Below are 21,131 nucleotides of genomic sequence, written 5' to 3'. Positions count from 1 at the left end.
CCTCAGTCCTCTTTTTTTTTTCCTTCAGTTATGAAGCTTAGTCTTGCTGTACATGAGTGTGTTTTTAAGGAAATGCCTTCTTTCACAATCAGGACTTTACACGTGGAATCTGTCGAGGTTCCAGGTGTTAACTTCCATTTGGCCTCTAAAGACATTAGGACTGAAGACTTGTCAGCCATGGTAATGAGGGAAGCTTTTTCCTAGCAGGAATCAAGCTAGCTTTACTGACAATTCTTAACGTGGTAGTTGGCACTTCTTATAATGCAAATGAAAGCAACTGCAAGTGCTGAACAAGGGTAGAAAATAAAATTAACAATATAAATGTTAAAAGTATGATAAATAGACATTTCACATACAATTACAGTGGAGTAGCCGGTAATGGTGGTAACCCTAACCCATCTTTCCAGCGTGGACTACATGTCTCATCACAGCCTGAAGTGTCATCTGAATTTTAGTTTTAAATATAGCCATTTACAATGTGGCACGTCTTAACAGTTTAACATACAGTAAAGTAAATCCATGAGAAAAGATGTTCAATTGTTTTCACATCCATTTTAAAACAAGACTGTTGGCGATGTCCTGGGTTGTTTGGCTGCTTTTGGTCCATATTGTGCTCTCCACTAACATTGTGTACTGTGTAGTATTCTTGGAAGCAGATCTCTGCTGTTCTGCTGTGGTAGTGATGGTTGGGCTGTGTTTGTTGTTTGGGAATTCCAGGTCTCTCCCTAGTCTGCTCCAGGCTTCAGCTTGGAGAGCCCAACCGCCACGATTGATCCCAGCAGCTGGAGCGGCAGCGAGAGCCCTGCCGAGGACATGGAGAGGATGAGCGACTCGACTGACAAGCCCGTAGACAATGATGCAGAGGGGGTGTGGAGCCCTGACATTGAACAGAGCTTTCAGGAGGCCCTGGCCATCTATCCTCCCTGCGGTCGAAGGAAGATCATCCTCTCCGATGAAGGAAAGATGTATGGTGAGTACAGACATGTGTGTGTATATCTGTGAATCTTAACCCTAGCGTCATCTGTGGAGTTGCTTATGTTTGTAATAGGTGAAACCTGAATGAGCTAAAGGGACAGTTCAGCATTTTGGGAAATATTCTTAGCTTTCTTGAAAGCTAGTTGAGAGGATCAACACTGTTCCTGTCCGTCTTTAAATGCAAAGCCAGCAGTTGATTAGCTTAGCATGAAGACTGGAAGTTTGAGAAAACAGCAATCCTGGCTCTGTCCGAAGGTAACAAAATCAATCCACCAGAACATCTGGAGCTTACTGGTGCATATGTTATTTCTCATTTGATATGAATGAGATATTAACAATCCACCACGTAACCTTTCCTAAGACAACAACATGGCAAGTGTTAAAATGGATTCATTGTTCTCTCGAGTTGCATATTTACCTGCAAAACTAAGCTTGTGGTGGAAAGGAGGACATGCATCATTAGATGTCAATGCTGATTGATGTAATATCATAAGACGATGATGGTAACCATACAGCCTCCACTTTAGTTCACAGAAGTGCAAGTTTATAAGTAAAGCAGCATGAACTATTAGTCAGTAGCAGATGGTACTGCGGCTGCCACCAGCTGTGCCCCCTCTCCTCCCTCCATTTCCCTCCATCCCTGGCTGGGTGATGTCATGGAAAGAGGGAATATTTTCTCTCTGTGGTGTTGGACCGTCTCACAGCCTGTCAGTGTCAAGTGAAAGCAGAAAGCCCCTCAGAGCATTCGCTTGCAGCTGTCATGTGACCCCTCCGGCCAAACAAAATGTAAATTCTAGGAGTTGCAGCGGAACCCCTCACTACAAAGATGTGGGCTCAGACAACAGGACACTCCCCACTGTCCTCCAATTCCCCCGTCCCCATACAGCGCGAGGCAGCCAGAGAAGCTGCCCTTCTGCTGTGGATTAAAGCATGAAAATGAGTTTTTCTAGAATTAAAAATGAGCAATGCTAAGTGCATGCCTCCCTTCTACTCAGCAACATTCTCAATATGACTCAAATGTTCAGCTTTCTGGAAGACTGGGGCATTAAAAAATGTGTTTTTAATTAATTCTTTAAGAACCTAATTAAATGTGACACAGTCGATGCCTCAAATACCAAACTGCAAGTCAATATATGTTTTACATTGTTCTCTTTATGATGAAATTATATTAGAAATAACTAATGAACAGAAAAAAATATGTGGAATAAACTGAGTAAAACTCAACCCGCTGAAAGCTGCCTCATGATAATAGCTTTTTTAGGTTTTCCAGAGACAAATGTAGCGCTAGGGCGCAGAGGTTCAACCTTCCAGATGTGCTCTGTATCTGGTTACAGATGTCTCACCAATAGCAGAATCCTTAGTCCTAGTCTTCTTCCTCATCCTAATGTTGCTGCTATGTAACAGACTCTGCAACTGTTGCTGTATTTCAGTGCCAGAAAAAGGTACAAAAAAAGTACAAAAGGGAACCATGTTGAATGAATTTTATCATATAGTCATACAGTATACTGACATGTAGAGCATTACAACAATCTAACAGGAAGGTGTTGTTGCTGATACCTACATTCACCCTGAAGTTAGAAATATTTTGTGGTCACACTCCATGAATCATAGCCAATAAGACCGTAGCTGTTGGGAGCGCCCAGTTTAATTATCTCCATGTTAAAAATAACGACCAACTCAGTGAATCTTATGAGCCTGGAATTATCCTCTGCTTCTCAGTTCTCTGACATATTTGTGAGCAAATATTGCAGAATTCTTACCAATGTTTTGACCTCTACATACCTGCTATCTGGACAATATTACCTAATAATGCCAGGATGTTTTTTTTCTTTCATATATTTTCGTATTTCAAGTATATTGAAATGCATGAGGCATAGTTTTCATGTGACATAGTGAAGGGTACAGTAACAAGATATGCCACTATTGTGTGTGTGTGTGTGTGTGTGTGTGTGTGTGTGTGTGTGAGTAAAACAAATGTTTTAACATTAACCGCAGGCTAATTAAAGCTGGTAGATTGTGAAATCAAGATTTCAGTATTAGTTTTACAGCAAATCAAAACGGCAAACATACTGTTTATATATTTATTAAATATTTATAGGAACAAAAACCCTGACCTGGAAACAAAAATCTTTAAATCAAAATGCAAAATGAAGAGGCACACAAATTGTGTAATTTAAAGTAAGCAGGACTCAGGAATAATATACAAACTGTGAGACTACTGTCTGACTAATGCATAATAGAATCTGGTGAGCCCCAAAGCTGCCAGTCGGTCAGTTTGGTGTGCCTTGGCATAAGGGCTGTGGTCTGTGTGTGTGGTGGTGTCAGCAGTGGCTTAATGGTGCAAGTTTGTGTGTGTTTATGGTTGTGAACAGTTGCAGCAGCTGAAGTGTACACAGTGTTGGACTTTAGAGTGTGACCAAATGGCTTTTTCCTTGAGTATTCTTTTTCCCTAGTTATTTTTCTTTGAATGTGTTAAAATGTCCAAAATAAATTTTGTTTCACCGGTCATTTATTTAATTTTATTTATTTTAGGTTTTGTATGAGCAGCCATGTGTAAAAGGGTGTAAGTTCTGTTTTCACTGTACGTGAGTGTGTCTGTGTGTGTGTACACATAATCTTTCATTCTTTTACTTTGCATATGTACACATGTGCTGAGACACACAGACAATGTGTGAAATGTTCATTTCATTCTTTTGGCTTTGTATTTTTCAGTATACATTGCCCAAAACAGGATATGTATCATACACATTTTACTGATTTTAAGCAAGTATTAGATTGTATTTCAATAATGTAAATCTCAGATTAAAATAATTCATTAAAATTCTACATATGACTGATTTTTACAGTAAGTATTACTAGAAAGTAGCCTGTGTGTGATGTGCTTTGAACCACCTGTCTGTTCTGAATCATCTTTAGTCTCCGCCCAAGGTTCCGTAACTTAGTCATCTTTCAGAGGCAAAAAACAAAGATTTTCTGGAAAAAAACACACACCTTACGGATAAAACTTAAACACAGTAAGAACTGACATCCAAACACGAAACTGCATAGACTGCTAACACACGTTTATGCAGCCATTTTCTCAATAACAATCTCTTTTGAGATTGGTAAAGAACATTGGTAGGGACAATTCACCAGCACCTTGGCTAGTCCATAGCCAAATCTGCATGGGGGGACTAATACAGATGTCACACTTGTTCACCAAACTGTCTTATTTATATAATGCCAACTTTCATACTTCGAGGAGATATTACATATGGTCCAACCTCCATAGATGTCATGTAAATGTGATTTGTGTGTAAAATGACTCAGATTTTCATTTGTGCCGGGCTCCTTGCTAAGCGCATGTCTTTGGAATTCTATCAGTGATGATAAGTGACCAATGAAATGGCCATGTGTTCTGCTACAAGAGATTGATTTGTCTCAAACTTACAGTGATTTGTCTTTTTAAGAGGGGAGTGTTGAGATAAATATGGTGCGGCTCATGTGGAGCTGTTACCCAAGTCCATAGGGTCTATAGCAGACACAGACAGACACCACACAAAACCTCTCATGGCATCTGAGATGAAAGCTGGCTACAAGGAGACAGGTATTTTGTAGTTGAGAGACCCTGGGGATGGCATAGTGTTCCATACACAGAGCTCATCACAAGAGGAGCCGCCCTGAGTGCCCTTAAGCCCTTTGTTATCCTGGGGTAGAGTGCAGTTAATTAGCAACAGTCTCTATAGCAACTGTGTTGCGGTACAAAACAATTTCTAATTTCTGCTTCTTAGCTTATTGTGGTGTTTACCTGAAGTGTTTCGGATGCGCTGAGACCAGTGTTGGCTGGCGCTGTGCCCGTTCTCTGAGGCTAATTGTGGCTGCAGTGGAAGACACAACATCTGCATAGACTGCATCACTGGCACTTGCCATGGCCCCAGAGTTTACTTAAGAGAATATTTTAAAAAGTGAAGGGAAATGGGGGGCACTGGCCCGAGCCAAAGGCCTAAGACTCTGCGCTTGCATAATTCACCTGCTGTGCTAGGCTGCATTCATTTATCCCAGAAATAGAGTTGATAAATGAAACAACACGCTTCACTCAAATTGTATGTTTATTCATTGAGTTATGTATTTGCGCCACCCAGCAAGATAAATGGCATTGGCAAATTTTTCTCAGTTACTGTTGTAATAAAAAAAAATGAAATAAAAAATGGAACTGAATTTTATTCTATCTGCTGACAAAAAATATGTAAATACATAATCTACATAAAGCTATAACACCCGTAGGAGTTTTCTGTTTTTGCTGCTGAGGAAGGAGGCCACCAGTTGTGTATACAATATTTGAAATTGAGAGACATTTTCTACGGTTTTGATGGAGACAATTTTCTTGTGTCTATGCTATTGCGTAGTAGTTCTATGCAAGTCTATGCAAGTAGTTCTGTTAAAGAATAGCAGTACTCATACCATTCATTTCAAATATTTCTTCTAAAAATAATCGACACCATAAGGAAATGACCAAAATCCATATGACTTATGTTGTAATATTCCCATTGTAGGTAGACTGCTGGACACTGTCTCCATCTGCACGTGTCTTTTGATGTAAAGCTTTTCCTATTACCATTCTGCTGTTTGCTCTGCCATCTCGTCAGTGATCCAACCCAGACCCCTCCTGTGGGAACTAAGTGGCACTTGGTTTGCAGAGATGCCAAGGATGAGTTAGATATAATGAGCAGACCTGGCTTGCCCCCGATGGCCCAGCACTGTGCTCCTCTGGGGCTCGTCTCATCGGGCCGAGCATGCTCTGAGACAGAGCGAGCGGACCTGATCCTCCCTGCTGGGCGGATAATGAGGAATTCTGGGATCAGCTCAGGCTCCCTGAGTCACCTGCATTCACTCAGAATAGAGTGTGAGGAACTTCATTGCAGGAGAGGCATCACACACCTCCAGAATAATCCCTCATTTGTTACCCTGCCATTGTCAGTGTAAGACTACCGTGTTTTTACACACACGGTAGTGAAAAAAGTCCAATTATTTTATGTGTTCCTCAAAAGGAGTAACTTTTGAAAGTGTAAATAGTACTGATGCAGGTATAATGAGGGAAGGGAGAAGTCATTTTGAATTTCAAGAAGCTTCAAGATTTGAAGCTTGGGTTGTGACAGACTGGTTATTTATTCACTGTAGGTCCCTATAGATTTGTATACTTTTTTTTAACCTGACACGGAAACGGGAAGCAAACATGGACCTACAGTACCTCTGATGCAAATGCTTCAACAAGCAGGACTCTGCCTCATTTGTGATGGGAAAACAATTGCTGGAACTGCCTTCCTGCCTATTCTAAAATGAGTAAGATGAAAAGAGTCAAAGAGACCAAGTGAGCGCGAGAGCGACTGAATCTAAAACTTAGTCCTGTGTTAGGTAAATGTACGTTATTCTGCCATGAAGCCATGATTTGTATGGATTTTGTATTTGATATTGTAACGCACTTTAAGACACAGGCCAGAGACAGGAGTTTGTATGACTGATCTGTGTGGCTTCAAAATATTTCCAGAAGAGAAGATTACACACACATGAAAGGTCTGTCACACTGACATCCTGTATCTCCAACAGTGTGAAATGCTCTTTAATTTGGACTTATGCATTATTCAGTGCTCAGGCACATGCAACAGTTGACTTGTGTAATTCAGGTCTGTTTTTATCTGATCTTTTTGTGTCTCTTTCAACAAGCCATCTGCACATGTTGTTTTGAGAGTGGTACATACATGGGTCTGCTATACCCAGCAGACGCTACTGCAACTGTGTGGACAGCAGCCAACGGGAACATCGAGATAACAGATGATTTTAGATCCAGTGTTTGTCACTGTGTGTGTTTTGTTTTCCTACATATCTTTATCTTATCGTCTATTTGTGTATTCTGTGGCTCTGAGAATGTGCAATTAATGAGACTCTGTCCCAAAATGGAAATACATTTAGAGCTCCCCTGTTGCTGAGCAGCAGAATTGATTTTGAAGTGCATATTATTTTGTGGCAGTCTGTTCCGGGTGCAGATTTCAGCTCTAACTCGTGTCCATGTTGTGGTGACCAAGCATAACATGTTGTGACTCGTGTGAGATTCCAGTCCCCTGCCCACAGCCTCGTGTTGTCGAGGTTTCATGCCTCACAGGGCTGCTTACCACAGACAGTGGAGATAGAGGAAATCGAGGTGTAAGAAGCTATGATGATGATCAGACTGTGAGGTGATGTTACTTGTGAGGGTTTGAGTGTTGAAAGATGGCAGTTTTTTTCCTTTGGCTCTGTATATATTAAGTAAAGAAACACTTTATTTGTGAAAAGGCTTTAAGCAACTATTTAACAAACTTGGACATGATAAAGAACCTCACAACGATAGTGGATAATGCTTTCAGAATCAAATAGAGTATCACTGAGAGTGTTGCTGAATTCATTTTAAATTAAGTTTCATTTCCAAATCAGCACCGGAGAGAAGCTAAACAAACTGATCTATGAGACTATGTGTTTCAGATTGTCTGTGTGGAAGTGTTTGCACTAAATGGATAGATGGCAGGCTGTGGCTCTGTGCCTGCATGAATCAGGAGTACATGGGGTGTGTCCCTGCTCTGAGGTCTGTGTGAGGCCCTCTGGTTTCAGGTTGCATGTTCCCAATTGGCTGCTTTTGTTTGACTAAAACACAGAGAGACTCTGGGCTTCTTAAAGATGCAGTGTCACTTTTTGTGCTCTCTTCAACAAAAATCATCTGTTTTGTGCTGATTACATCATATCCCGTTGATGAAACACTTTTATTCTGATAAGATCATCTCATACTGATGGGGACCATTTTGTGTAATCAACATTTGAATGGAATCTGAATGCCACTGTTATCCTCTCATCCAGAGCACAGGGACTACACTCCAGTGCTAACACGGACTGTCATCTCTTTCTTTCCTGGTAGAGAAACAGAGAAAGGTCTGTCAGCATTGACAGCATCACTGGAAACAGAGGAATACTGTAGCCGTAGCCATACAATTACTGTACTTAATGCTATTATGATCTGAGCCTAATATCATATAACCTGCCTTTGTCATATAACCGTACTTGCATGTTTATTATGTAGTGAATATCTGGACTGTTTTCTGGACTGTATCTGGACGGTGTGGTACCCTGCCTTTCTCCAAACCTTCAACTATAACTTTTAGCCAAGACTCACCCAGTTTGTGCTCGTGATTACAAAAGAACAGATAAGAGCCCATCATGACCACAAAGTTTGACTTTTCATTTATACATATTGGTCACGACCAACATGTCTTCCTTTGTGCTCAGATGCTGAATTGATTGTGAGAGATTGAAAATATTGATTTGACTCAGTGTCTTACTTTGTTGTGGAGAAGGGGGGCAGTGCACCTTCCTGACTGTTAGCGGCATGTTCACACATTGGACTTGCCACACAGCCAGTTCCTCGGGAGACTCATAATTACAGCCGTCCTTTCAGATTAGTCCAGCAGTCTGTCCAACTGTGGCTTTGCTCCCTGGTCATTTATTTCATCCCTTTCCCTCTCCTGAGAGACAGACCTCAGCACAATGACCGAGCCAGCCTCTACAATAATGTATATGATGATAAACACAGTGGCTCCTAATTGATAGAGTGATTCAGACAAGGGCTGGCTGTGCAAATTGGTCCCCTGTGAGTATATTGCACAGAGTTGGGACTAGCAGGTTTCAGCTCTGGCCTTGTTTGAGAGGTGCAGAGCGAGGAGAGAGGAAATAGAATGGGTTGGACCTGCTGAGTGATAAAGAGGCTGTCTTTACGTCTGAATACAGCCACAGTTCAGCAGAGGTTGGCTGCTGTAATCCCCTCAGTGTCTCCAGGAAGGCTCAGGTTAGTGACCTGCTGCTTTGTGATGTCTTGTAAGATTTTGAGAGAACACCTCACCTTTAATCCCCCACTGCTCAGCTAACACATTAGCTCAACTGCTCCTGACCCAGCCCTTGCAATAAAGCCTTTTATCTAGCTCAATAAGGTCATTCGAAGTTAAGTATTGATTTCTTTTGGTGTGCAGAGAAAAATGGATTTTTAAAGAGCTGTTAATTACAGTTGCACACTGCATTGTATAGAGAACTCCATTTTCGTGACTGGTTTTTAAATCCTGGACAATACTTGGAATCAGTCTAAACATGTGTGGTGCCTGTTGTGGAGCTTGAGTTTGTGCAGAAAATAACTGAATGCCAATGCTGGAAAGTTTTTGTACTTTTACACTGGAATAGTTCTATGTATTAAAAGAAACAAACGGCAAATAAATTATGATTAGATGAACACGTAAGTGCTCATTGAAGCAACAAAAAAATTGAAGATCTACATGGAGTGATGAGGAGGCTGTAACCATCTTGAAATTGATACATGGAACGGTTGACACATCATTTACATCATCCCCACCTCTTCTTCTGTGGTGGTTCAATGGCACAATTGGGAGAATCGGCACCAATGGTTTTATTGCACTGTAACATGGGTAGAAATCATGTATTTTTCATTTTTTTCTTTACAGATTTTTGGAAATTCTTTAACATTTTGCCCTAAATTTAGAAGGGAATTTGCAGTGAAATAGGGGGTCTCTGTAAATTAATCTTGAGCAATTGCATTTGATTAGATTCAAGCTTTGCTGACTTGTTATGCATTCGAGATTGAGATTCAAACAAAACGGCAAACCCTCTCTGTGCTTCCTCCATCTGTCTTCAGTTCAGAAACTCTCAGGCTTTGAAGTAAATACACTGGTCCTAATTGTAGGCTTTCTTGTTTTTACATCGCCTCTTTTTTTTTTTTTTTTTTGTCTAAATGAGGACTGAATAGAGTTGTTTCCTGTGGATATGGGAGGAACACCCAAGTGCATGTGATTCCAGAACTGAAAAAGCCTGTGAGAGTTTTATGAGACATAAAACAACTGCTATGTGTAAATTAGAGTATGTTAAAAAAAAGACTGCCATAATAATCACCTTCCACACAATCAAGAAAGTGAAAAATGACATCACATATAGTAAAACAATAAAAAGATAGATTTATGTGTGAACTATATACTTCCTGGTTATTATGTTTACACAATTATCAACTGAATCAAACGCATACATGCAGAGCCAGTTTATAAGAAGATTTCCGTTTTAGCCCACAGGCATTGGGTTGGTTTGTCTGTGTGTGAGAGAGTATGAGTTAGTTGGAGGAGGAGGGATTTCTATTGTGTATCTGAGAATGGGAGTAGTGTTCGTGATCATAGTTGCGTCACTCATGCAACTTCTGGCCTTGAAGTCTTTCTTATGGACCTACACTTCCAGTGTAAGAAAGCAACAATACACTGAGTTAAAGCATTAGCAACCAGCCATTATCTTCTGACTTCCACAAGAGATTGTTAAAGGAACTTTAATACTCTGGAGGGCTAACCTGGATTGTTACCAAACAGACAGAAAAGACCTGTAAATGTTGTAGCTTCATTTTCTTCAGGAAACACCTGCAGGGTCATTTTATATTTAGTTGTGATTACATAACTGACATATTGTGTTCTCACCGTATCAGCGTGCTTTATTCTCGTGAGATGATTCCTCACACAGGTTGCCAGCATAGTGTTTGACCTCTTAGCCAAGGCTAACATAATGCTAAACTGATAGCATGCTGTTTCCCCCCAAAAAGGGCACTGTCATTTTTTCTTTGAAGCCGCAAGTCACAGGTTCTCCTTCACTTGGCAAGCAGTGGTTTCCCATTGATATTTCTAGCAAAAGGCTTCCTGTCCCTGCCTCCTTTTCCCAAAACCTGGGACGGATGCCTTCATATTGTTGGTTTAGTACATTGTGATGCTAATGTCTGCCTGAGACCCTTGAGTCATCTATCACGGATGACAGGAAAGCTGGGGCCATTGTGTTGGCCCGCCACACACACATGCACATACACACACACAGAAAAACAAAAAACACTGGGTTGTGGTCTACATAACTAACTGACGAAAAAACAGAGTAAATCAAATGTTTGTTTAAATAAAAGAATAGCCTTACAAAGACGTATTCTCATAACTGATTAGACGCACACTCAGTCAAAAGCCTTTAAAATGATCGCTTTAGACCAATGTCTTGAAGTAAAAGCGACAAGTTCTCATGCCTGAAAAGGTAGAACCATCAAAAAAAAAAAAAACAGTTTGAAAAGTTTATTTTCTGAATTGGCTCTGTAGCATATGAAAGTATAGCCTGAAATGGAAAAATATGAATTTATTTTATTAATGTTGTGCTTTTTGATGATTTCTATCTGTATTTAGTAATATTGTAAGCCTTGTTGATTAAAAAATGAAGAACTGAACATAATGACATAACTTCCTAATGTGCTGAAGGGCAACACATTATTGCTTTCTGTTCCGTGAGGCTGCCCCGTCAGCCGCCACGCAGAGAAGCTCAAATGGTAGAAGCCACACACATGTAGGCAATCTGCCGACTGGTTCCCGGCCAGGCCCGGCGCTCACTCATGGCAGAGTGCTGGACCAGATGTGACTGTGGTTGTGCCTGCATTAGAGGAAAAAAAGTGCTGTTCCAGGAAATGGATGCTTTTAAAAAGAGGAAAGAGGAAAAAAATCTGAAGCAGAGCAATAAACTATTGTTCTTGCCTCTGTAAGGATGCAACCAGACAGTTAAACAGTTTAATATGGCATTACTTAAATTAGCTCCAGTATTTATGTTACACAGGTTCATAAAGACCTTGGTAGGGAATTCACTGACAGGCTTTTGTGTTGGACTTTTCATATACTTACTGGTGCCAATGCATGTGAGAGCCCAATTGTTGGTATTTTAACTAAATTTTATATCCTGACATACCTTTACATCACGTGTTGTTAAAGTCTCCGAAAACCTCTTTAACATTATGTTGCTTATGGGGTGCACAGAAGTATGTGACATAATGTTTTTATCAGCTCCTGCCAGCCCTCTTCCAATTGCTGAGATGAGCTGATATATATATATATATATATATATATATATATATATATATATATTAATTATAATACAAAGAAAATGAAAGAATGTGTTCATCTAGGGCCTTATGGAGTCCTAGAGTGTGATGAAGTAAACAGGGTGCAAGAGCCTTAAAATAATTCCAGTGCAGCTACAATAGTTTGATAACAGAGCATTCTCAGCCATCTAATTCATCATCCGTAAAGGTCAGGTTTTGGTGTCTGTCCCTCTAAACTGAAGAGCAAAGGCCTCTGGCTAGACTCAACATTTTTAAACCAATGTCCAACAGTCATACAGCGTGTAATCCACCGTAGGAATGTCAGGATATACCAGTTTCTTCACTGGGAGGAACCTCAATTAAATAAAAATGTAAACCTAATGTTGTAAACCTAAAATGTGTTTATAAACTTGCTGTTTCTTTACTGGAACATCCCAACACATTTCTGTTCTATTGCGAGGCTCTTAACATCAACAGAGTGATGGGAATTGCTGTAAAAACGATGAAATAATGTAACAAGAAGCCCTGTAGTGGTTCGAATAGCTCTCACAGCTGAAGTGACTAATGCTCGAACACGACTGTTCCACAGTTCGAGGGTATAAATACATTTTGTACAAAACTGCACCAAGGCCCACATTTATAAGATAATTGTAATCTTTTTTTTTGTCTGGTTGTGGCCAGAGTCGTTCGTGAAATAGAAATAAAGTCAAGGACAAGAACCTAATTTATTGTGTTTTAGACGGCTAGATTCCTTGCAGGCCAATTCCACAAACCTTGATTTTGGCTGTTTTGGGTGGCCTAGAATTGTGAATGAAAAATTGACATGAGCTGCAAAAATGTGGAAAGATGGTCGTCTGTTATATGTGATAACCAATCACAGTGCATAGCATGTTGGCTATTATCACCGCTCATCTTTTTACATTATGAAGGCCAATAATGAGAGAAAGGACGGATGTTGGTTTAAGTGTGAGAACAGTTCCATGTCCTTCTTTCTCTGTGTTTTTCACATGATGAATTACAACAACATCCAACAGAAAACCAAGTGTATCCATTTATAAATCCAAAGCAAGCAATTTGAGACAGGATCTTGGCGTTTTGTTGTTGGCATGATTCACTGTTTTCTGAAATTGTTGATCACATGATAATAATCCGTCTGCTTATAACAGACGGAAAGGAAGAGACAGAATTAAAGATTGTGCAGAACATATGCAAAAAGTAAATCAGCAAGTCCTTATGACATGATGCATGTCGAGCTCAAGTCATGAGTTATTGATTTAGAAAATGGTGGTTTTATGGAAGTTATTATAGGGTGTGGAATCTCTGAGGTTGGTCCACAGTGGACTGTGACAACACACTCCATTGTTATTCACAACAGAGGGAGTCTGTGGTAGGTTTCATGGAGAGAGGATGCTGAAGCCCAAATTGGATTTCTGAATGAATGAGGAATTGGCTACTTGGAGACAGTCTAGAGAAAGTTCAGCCACCACCTCTTTGTGTGGCTGCCGCTGGAGTGCCATTCATATGTTGCAGATCCTCCAGAGTCATTGAGATTCAGAGAGAGCGTTCGCTGTGGCCAGGTGGAGGGCTCCTCCAGCTGCTGAACAGAACAAATCTGCTCAGCGGTAACACTAGAAATACTTAATCCATAGAGTGACAGGATGAACCCATAAAGAGTTAATTTTCTCAGCCGTCTCCAGGCTGTACCCTCCGGGATGGACCTTCAAAACTAATAGGAAGAAAACGTTTTGAACAGAGAAGGGGCATTTTTGAAAAAGCCCTCAAAGCAAAGCGCTCTAGCTCTTAGCTCTGATATTTTCCAGTGAACTACTAAAATATTATCATTGATGTACTGACAGGCAGCTGTTTCAAATGTACTCATGATTGTTTCTGTAAGTGTAAAAAATTTTTGTTTTAGTTGAGGTTTAGGTGACCGATGAGAAGTTTTATTCTCTGAAAAAAAATATAATGCATTTGTATTTGTACTCTTTCCATTTCACTGTCCATTAGTACACTGTATATATTGTAAATAATCCTACTATATATTTTGTAAATAATGCTACCAGTAGCATCCATCACAATAAGTGTGAAAGATACATTACTTAGTGTTTGGTAGTGTATCTTTCATTACCAACATTTACAACACAGTTACATTATTAGTTTTGCAGTCTTATAAAAAGTATGAGGACAAATGAAAGTTAGTATTGTAAATCATAAATCCACATATCCACATGCTTCAATAAGGCCAACTTTTCAGATTACTATTATTGCCTTTTTCTTTTCTTTTTGTGGAAGATAATTTCTTTGTTAGTTTGTGGAAATGTTTTCACCACATGAATTTCAGGTGGAAAAAGCCGAGCTGTGTCTGAAACATTTTTTTGTCCTTCATGTGGACAGTCACATTTTTTTCAACAATTGTTGTTCAGCAGCACAAACACAGACTAGAAAAAAAAAAAAAGAACGCAGGCTAGCCAGGACCCACTGAGCTTTTTTCCAGCCTGGTGAAAAGAATGAATTATTCAACAGTAAGCAAGCTTTCAGCTGGCCATTTGTGTGCTTTGATCTAGGAATCAGGAGTTTGCATGAATGCCTGTATTGTCATGTTGTGTTTCCACAGTGTGTGAATTATTGAAAATGGTGCAGGTCCCCGCTTCATCTGGTAAAGTTTACACTGCAGGCACACTGGACAGGCTGGAAGTGTAAATCCCCAGATGTTGTTTATTTGTAGTGTGAGGTCACATGACTGGGTTCACTCAGGCTGGCCTTGCGTAAATGTTCAGCGTGAAAAGGGCTTCAGGGTTAACCAGTGTACTACATGTTGATGTCAAACCTCCTCCCTCCCCTCTCTGTTACACAACAAAATGTGTAGGTGTGGCACTAGGTCGGGTGATATAAGTGTCAGGGATTTCATGTTGCTAAGGATTGTATACAGTATTTTTATTAAGACTCTTAACTTTACTTTTTACTGCAATGGTACAGAGCACAAAAAAATCTGTTAAAACTTCTTAAGACATTTTATATTTATATCTTAAGACATGTAATATTTTTGAAAGGATTGCCAGTAAGTGGAAACCATTAGTCGATTAATTAATCAGTCTTATAACTTAAGACACATAAATTAATATTTTCGAGATGGACCAAATGGTTAATTGAGAAAATGATTAGTAGATTGACTTTTTAGTTGCAGCCTCACTATATGGTCGTAATGGATCTTGGGGTTGGGGTTGTAATATAAGCTAAACCCAGCTAACTACTTTTTGTTTCCGTTGTACAAACAATGGACAAATAGAGGAGCCTCTTTAACTAGACACTGGATGCTATGTTATCTACATTTATGCATCTGAGGTTTACTCGTGCAATGTCTCACATTCCGTGATGCCTGATGTATTGCCACTGATTGAAAATGCCTTTCCTTCTGATTCCCTAAGTTACAGCTTATTAGCACATGTGCGGTATTGTGTGGTTCCATTTTGCCATTACAAGAGTAAGGCATTTAATTAATAATGAAGTAAAGGTAGAAAAATGTTTCATTATATTGAGTTTGGTTTGGTGAATTTCATAGAGGAGTAGACCAGATCCATGGCATTGGTTGGCTACAGCTGGACACATAATTAGAGTGCCTCCTTACCTATAATTTGTGTAATAGTTTTGGTTGGCGGCATGTTATTACCATATGAAAGGGCTAAGCAGGGGTCATGTGCATTGCTACAGCAATTAGAGCAGAGCTGAGGGCAGAAGAATGTTTGGGGCCGTTGTTAATTGGAAATCTCTACAAAGCTATGCTTTAATTATAATTTAGTCGGAGCTGCACTGTTTTAAACTCAATATATTCAGTTGCCATTATTTGTCGTAATAGCTTGAACAGCCAGGTCCGTTTCCTTTCAAAGCATCAGGCTTTGAAGAGAATAAGATTGAATTAGATTAATTTTGAAAGGTTGTCCTGTTGTCATATGGGGAACTGGGTCTGGTTTGTTTAGATGTACATATCTCCTTCTTTGCACGCACTCAGACTATCAGATAATGTCCTAGACAATTTGTAATTATCAGCTTTGAACAAAGCTATATATTTTACAGTTTTAAGTATAAAATGCCTCCTAACTTTAACCTATGGTATAAGGTATGCACAAGCAGCCCTGTGAGCACTAAAATAAAAACACAGATTCCACTTACAAACTATAATGCCATGTTTTGTTTGTTTGTGGCTGATGTTGCAGCGTCTGGTTTGTTGTCAAACCGTAATTCAAATGCATTTCTTATAACGGTCACTTGTGTTTGATAGATTATTATAAATCCAGAAGCAGAAGAAGTGTGCAGAATACTTGGAACATGACAAGTGATCACACTGAAGAATCAGACAATGACACTCAGTAACCGCTGAACACTAAGCTTTCTCAATGTTTTAAAAACAATTGACATTTTCTTACTTTGCCTTGAGACTATCTTTCATTGTTTTTTTTTTTTTTTTTCTCCATTTTCATGTTTCATCCAGGTCGAAATGAACTGATAGCCAGATACATCAAGCTTCGGACGGGGAAGACGAGGACCCGGAAGCAGGTGAGACAGAAGAAGAGATGTCCCCATTGCATAAGCGTCAGAGGGCTGTCAAATCTGAATGTGTTGCCTTTGTATCTGCAAGAGAGACACAAAGCAAGACAGAGAATAAGACAATGCTAAGCTGTCAAGGAGACTTCTGATGGTGACAAATCCCCTGTCACTGTTGTATGAACAGGTGTCCCTAGATTATGATTCATCACTCCTCCTTGCACTAATAAGTACATATAGAATTGTAGGTGGAGTAGGTTTGTACTGGAGAAAAAAATAAATTCTCCTTTTAAATGCTATGATGTCAGCCTTTAAATTAAAATGCAGTCTTCCATTGTCTACAGTAAACATGTTGCATACAATGAAGTAATTACAGTAAAAAGGAAATTTTGAGAGAAACTACAATTCCTCAAAGTTCCCAGTACATGCTTGCTGCATGACTAAATGGAGGTTGTGCACTTCATCAGAGTAGAATTCATTACTATTGTGTACAGATTTTCTAATTAAAGTGTAAACAGTGCTGTATGTCATGTACATAAACACAAAGAATTTAAAATAATAATTTAATAAAAAAAAAGGTTCTTAGTCATTCTCTTATATTGTACAGCATGCCATGGGGATTGTAGTACTGAAATAAATAAAAGACACACTTGGTTCTTGTATTCCAATGACCTGATATTGAATAGTTCTGGTGGTGCTTTAGTAACAGTCTGAAGCCCACTGATCTTCCCTCTAAACAGGAAATTCCCTGTATGACCACCGACTTGAATGACAGTGATAAACAAGCCGAGGTCTACAGTAACGTTCGATCACTGTGCGTGAATTGATCAGTCTGGACCACAGAGAAAGAGAGTTGTTTACCTACAGCAATACCAAGAAACACATTTGATCCTGTTGTTACTTGTAAATGCATAACATGTACAGTATGTATTTGATTAATTGATTAGTCAATTTAGATCAAATCTGCAGAATTGTCATATTTAATTGACAAATTCCAGCTTCTCAAGTGTTATTTCTTCTTTTTATGCTGAACCTGACAGATGGAATATCTGAACACAAAACAAGACAAGTTAGGGCTCCAATGAACATCGAGATAATAAATCCATTGGAAAATGAACTGAACTTGAATGAAACCATTGCATTGAAGAGGCTCGTGCATATTTGCTTGAAGAAGTATGAAAGCAAATGTTGCTGATTAATTTTTGCTTTTAGCTCAAGTTGTAGCACAAATGCAAATAACAAGGTTTTGAATAATCTAAATATTTAACTGCAGAGCATTTGATGATGCTTTTCTATTAAATCACTCCAATCGTGCAGAGTACTCGCCTTGGGTGTGAATTGTGCCAGAGGAGAATGTAAATCTACCTCTCAAAGTCATAATCAACACACATTACTTCTCTTTCAAACTGCTACTTGTACTGCTGAATGTTTCATCTGAGAATATATATATTTTAAACTGTATGAATGTGAGAGTTAAACTTGGCTGTAGAAATGCCTTGCCTGGTTCCCTTAAGGATACTAGACCAGCCAATTTTCATTCAGCACACAGCAGAGCACATCTGTGTACTCTTAATGTGTGCTAAAGGGGCCTGCATCCTCCTTAATCAGTTCACTTAAGTGACGACAACACACAGCATAACGCTTTACTGGCTGTTAGCTTGGTGTGTGGTTTGGAGATGCTTCTGTTATGCACCTTATCTCCCTCAAGTATTTTTGAACAAAGAAATAAATGTGTCATCCACTTTGTACTTTTTTGGTTTTCTTGTTTTTTTTATTTTCCCTTTTCTCTTTTTTAATGGAGGTGTCTAGTCACATACAGGTCTTAGCAAGAAAGAAAGTTCGAGAAATCCAAGCTGCCATTAAGGTACGTCTGGCTTTGCCCAGTTGCAGGGGGCTTTTCATTGCCATGGTTACAGGCTCTTCCTTTGTTTTCCTCCCCTCCCCTACCCCGCAGGTGTCTAGTCACATTCAGGTTCTTGCCAGAAGGAAATCTCGTGAGTTTCATTCCAAGCTAAAGGTATGCGCTTTTCTGCTTTTGGGCTTGTTGGTTGCTGTGCGTCTTAACTTCCTGTTTCCTGTGGTGACAGAGTGAATGCTTGGTGCTCTGGTTCCCTCTAACCCAAATCCTCTGCTGAATGTAGCCTGTTCATGTTTTCTAACCTCCCCTCACCTTTTCGGTAATCTCACACCCATATTCCGACATGCTGTCCCTGTTTACTTTAGTTTCATCTACTTATATTTACTTTTCATTTGCTATGAGAGCAGCTGCACATCATATCCATGGCTATGTATAATAATAGTGAAACACGTTTTTTATTTCCATTCATAATCATGGAGAAAATAGATTACCATTATACGGTAATTTTTTTTATTTTTATTTTTTAATTATGCAATAGGCTGGCGGATTTTTGAGGTTGATAAGGACAATTGAAAACATTGAAAACAACATACTGGCCGATAAATACAAAACGCTTAATGCGTAAAGATATGTAGACGTAACATTGTATTGATTCTAAACCACAAAAGTCAGTGCTAATCCAAGTTCCAGTGACACACACAATTTTACTGGTCAGGCTCTAACTTTTACAGTTTGTCTATTTGTAAAGATTAAGTAAAACCAAATGGTGTGCACATGTCAGGGGGCATGCTGGCGTTGGCTGTTGGTGAGCGGCTGAGAGCTGAAGGTCTGAGGAAATCGGTCTACTTACATGTCTTACTAAGCAGACTTTATAAAAAAGAAATAGAGGGGGCATGGCAAGGGGGGGGGTCTGTGTTTAAAAAAAAAAAAAAATGAAGAGGAGATTACACCTCTACCTCCTTTGACAGTGTAACCCAACTTTTCCCCGCTGTCAAAGGCTCAGTGGTGTGCATTCAGAGCGGAGAATAACCGTGAAGCTGGCTGTTTCTGAAATGCCCTCTCTGCTTTTCTTGTTCTCCCTTCAATCTGTTGATAACTCCAGGCTCTCACAATGCGCTGGCTGTCAGTCGCTTTCCTTCCTCCCAGTTCAGATGTCGTCATTTCAGAGCGTTCTTGTCAGTTATTTCAGAAATAGTGAAATCTGTTAAAATTACTGAAGAAAGTGTCTCAGAATGGCAGATTAAAATGGGAGAAGAGCATTGTGAAAGAAGTCTTGAGTAATACTGACCTGTAATTTGAGGTATTTTATGTAGTAATGCTTGTATATCAAAGGACACTCCACCCATGTGCCATTTTCTTCTTCTCTTGGGGAGCTGACTATACGTTTTGACTTTCACACTTTGCTCCACTCCCAGTATTCAACACGAATTAATGACCCCTCATTAATCTGTGTGTGTATGTGTGTATGTGTGTGTGTGTATGCTGAGAGACCGTCAGACAGGCAGCTAGCCACATGAATGCCTGGTCTTTCAGGGGCACAGGCGGCTGTCTGAAGAAAAACAGACAGCTTTTGTATGAATCCCTGTCTTTTCTCATTTAAAGCAAATTAGAGTTCAGTGGCAAAGAGAAATACAAGTGTGCCCTTCATTCTGAGGGGCAGCAAAACCTGCTGTTTCTGGTCTCGTCTGTGGCGTTTTAGAAAAATTACAGTCATTATGTTGTACTTGTTCTGTTGTTTTGTCTCAAATGATGACTACTGATCAAATTGTGGAAATTATAGAGAGCAAGACTTTCGTCACGGAGACCAAGAATAATTTGTAAATACAAATTTCATAATTCTTTGTTAGTAAGTGATCATTTCTCATCTGTGCATGCTGTACCTAGTGAAGACAAGACATTCTTTAATTATTTTAGAATAATTTTTAACTGATGTTTCAAGCTGTAATGAAGATTTTTTTTTTTTTACGCACAGCTCAGACTTAAATTATGTACAGTAGCTGTATTGCAAATTTACAATGAAATCCTTTGTGTTTACACTTAGGTTACAAGTATGGTAAGTATTTCTTTTGTTTTATTGCTATGTCTGCTTTTATTAGGCCCTGCCTTGTCCTTCTGCTGTTTTTCTTTGCATTTGTGCTCCTGTCATAGTGACGCAGTAGCTTCTTTCCCAGTGTTTTCTGTGTCTGTTCGTGTCATCGTACCATGACCGTACTGTAGCTTGACTCTTCCCCACCAGCGTCTGCTGCCAGCATGCTTACCTGTAGCTTCTGCCACCAGTGAATCTGCATGAGTTTGTTAGTGTGTATGGGTTGCACCAGGTGTGTACTCTGCTACAGAATTTATGACTTTGGCACTTTTTCAGAAAGGATTATGTCCAAAATATCATGCAATCTCCAGTGCTCAGATTTTCGCCGTAATGTGGGGAATTTAATAATAAGTGTAGATATGTACGGATCATTTTAAAAAACTCTTGACCAAAGATTAAACAAAAGCAACTGTCTGGAGTTGCAAAAGTCTCCAAGTGGGATTTGTGTCCTTCAGTTTTACTTATGAAATTCTTTGTTATGTTTTTTTCAAATGTGGACCTTGGCAGCCTTGATAGATTCTGAATGAGATTTTAAAGTGTTTTAGTGGTAGATTAGTCAACAAGCAAACTTTCGTTTAAGCGCATGCCACTGCTGACCATGGTATATTGGAATTCAGTTGTCATTGTTTAACACATACCTTCAAAAAAGCCTACACTTAGCACAGCACTGCTGATGTTGCTTCTTTTAACCTGCTTGCTGTTTACTGTTGTGAGAGGTCGGTGGTGCTTTCAGTGTG

At 39.5% G+C, this 21,131-nt stretch overlaps 1 protein-coding gene across 2 annotated transcripts in view; it reads left to right on the top strand.

Annotated features, from left to right (window-relative positions):
* Positions 1 to 21,131, top strand: part of tead1b (TEA domain family member 1b) — a 43,889-nt gene that overhangs the window by 12,909 nt on the left and 9,849 nt on the right. Inside the window, exons 3-6 of one of the 2 annotated variants that reach the window (XM_084541559.1) lie at positions 718 to 970; positions 16,398 to 16,462; positions 18,252 to 18,314; positions 18,405 to 18,467. In XM_084541559.1, the coding sequence (XP_084397685.1) occupies positions 814 to 970; positions 16,398 to 16,462; positions 18,252 to 18,314; positions 18,405 to 18,467 (348 nt within the window). In that variant the 5' untranslated portion in view covers positions 718 to 813. The remainder of the gene's footprint in view (positions 1 to 717; positions 971 to 16,397; positions 16,463 to 18,251; positions 18,315 to 18,404; positions 18,468 to 21,131) is intronic. The other variant, XM_084541560.1, reaches the window with a different exon arrangement.

Source organism: Chelon labrosus (genome assembly GCF_963514085.1).
Source record: "Chelon labrosus genome assembly, chromosome: 3".
NCBI classification, from domain to species: Eukaryota; Metazoa; Chordata; class Actinopteri; order Mugiliformes; family Mugilidae; genus Chelon; species Chelon labrosus.
This window is presented reverse-complemented; position numbering and strand designations above follow the sequence as displayed.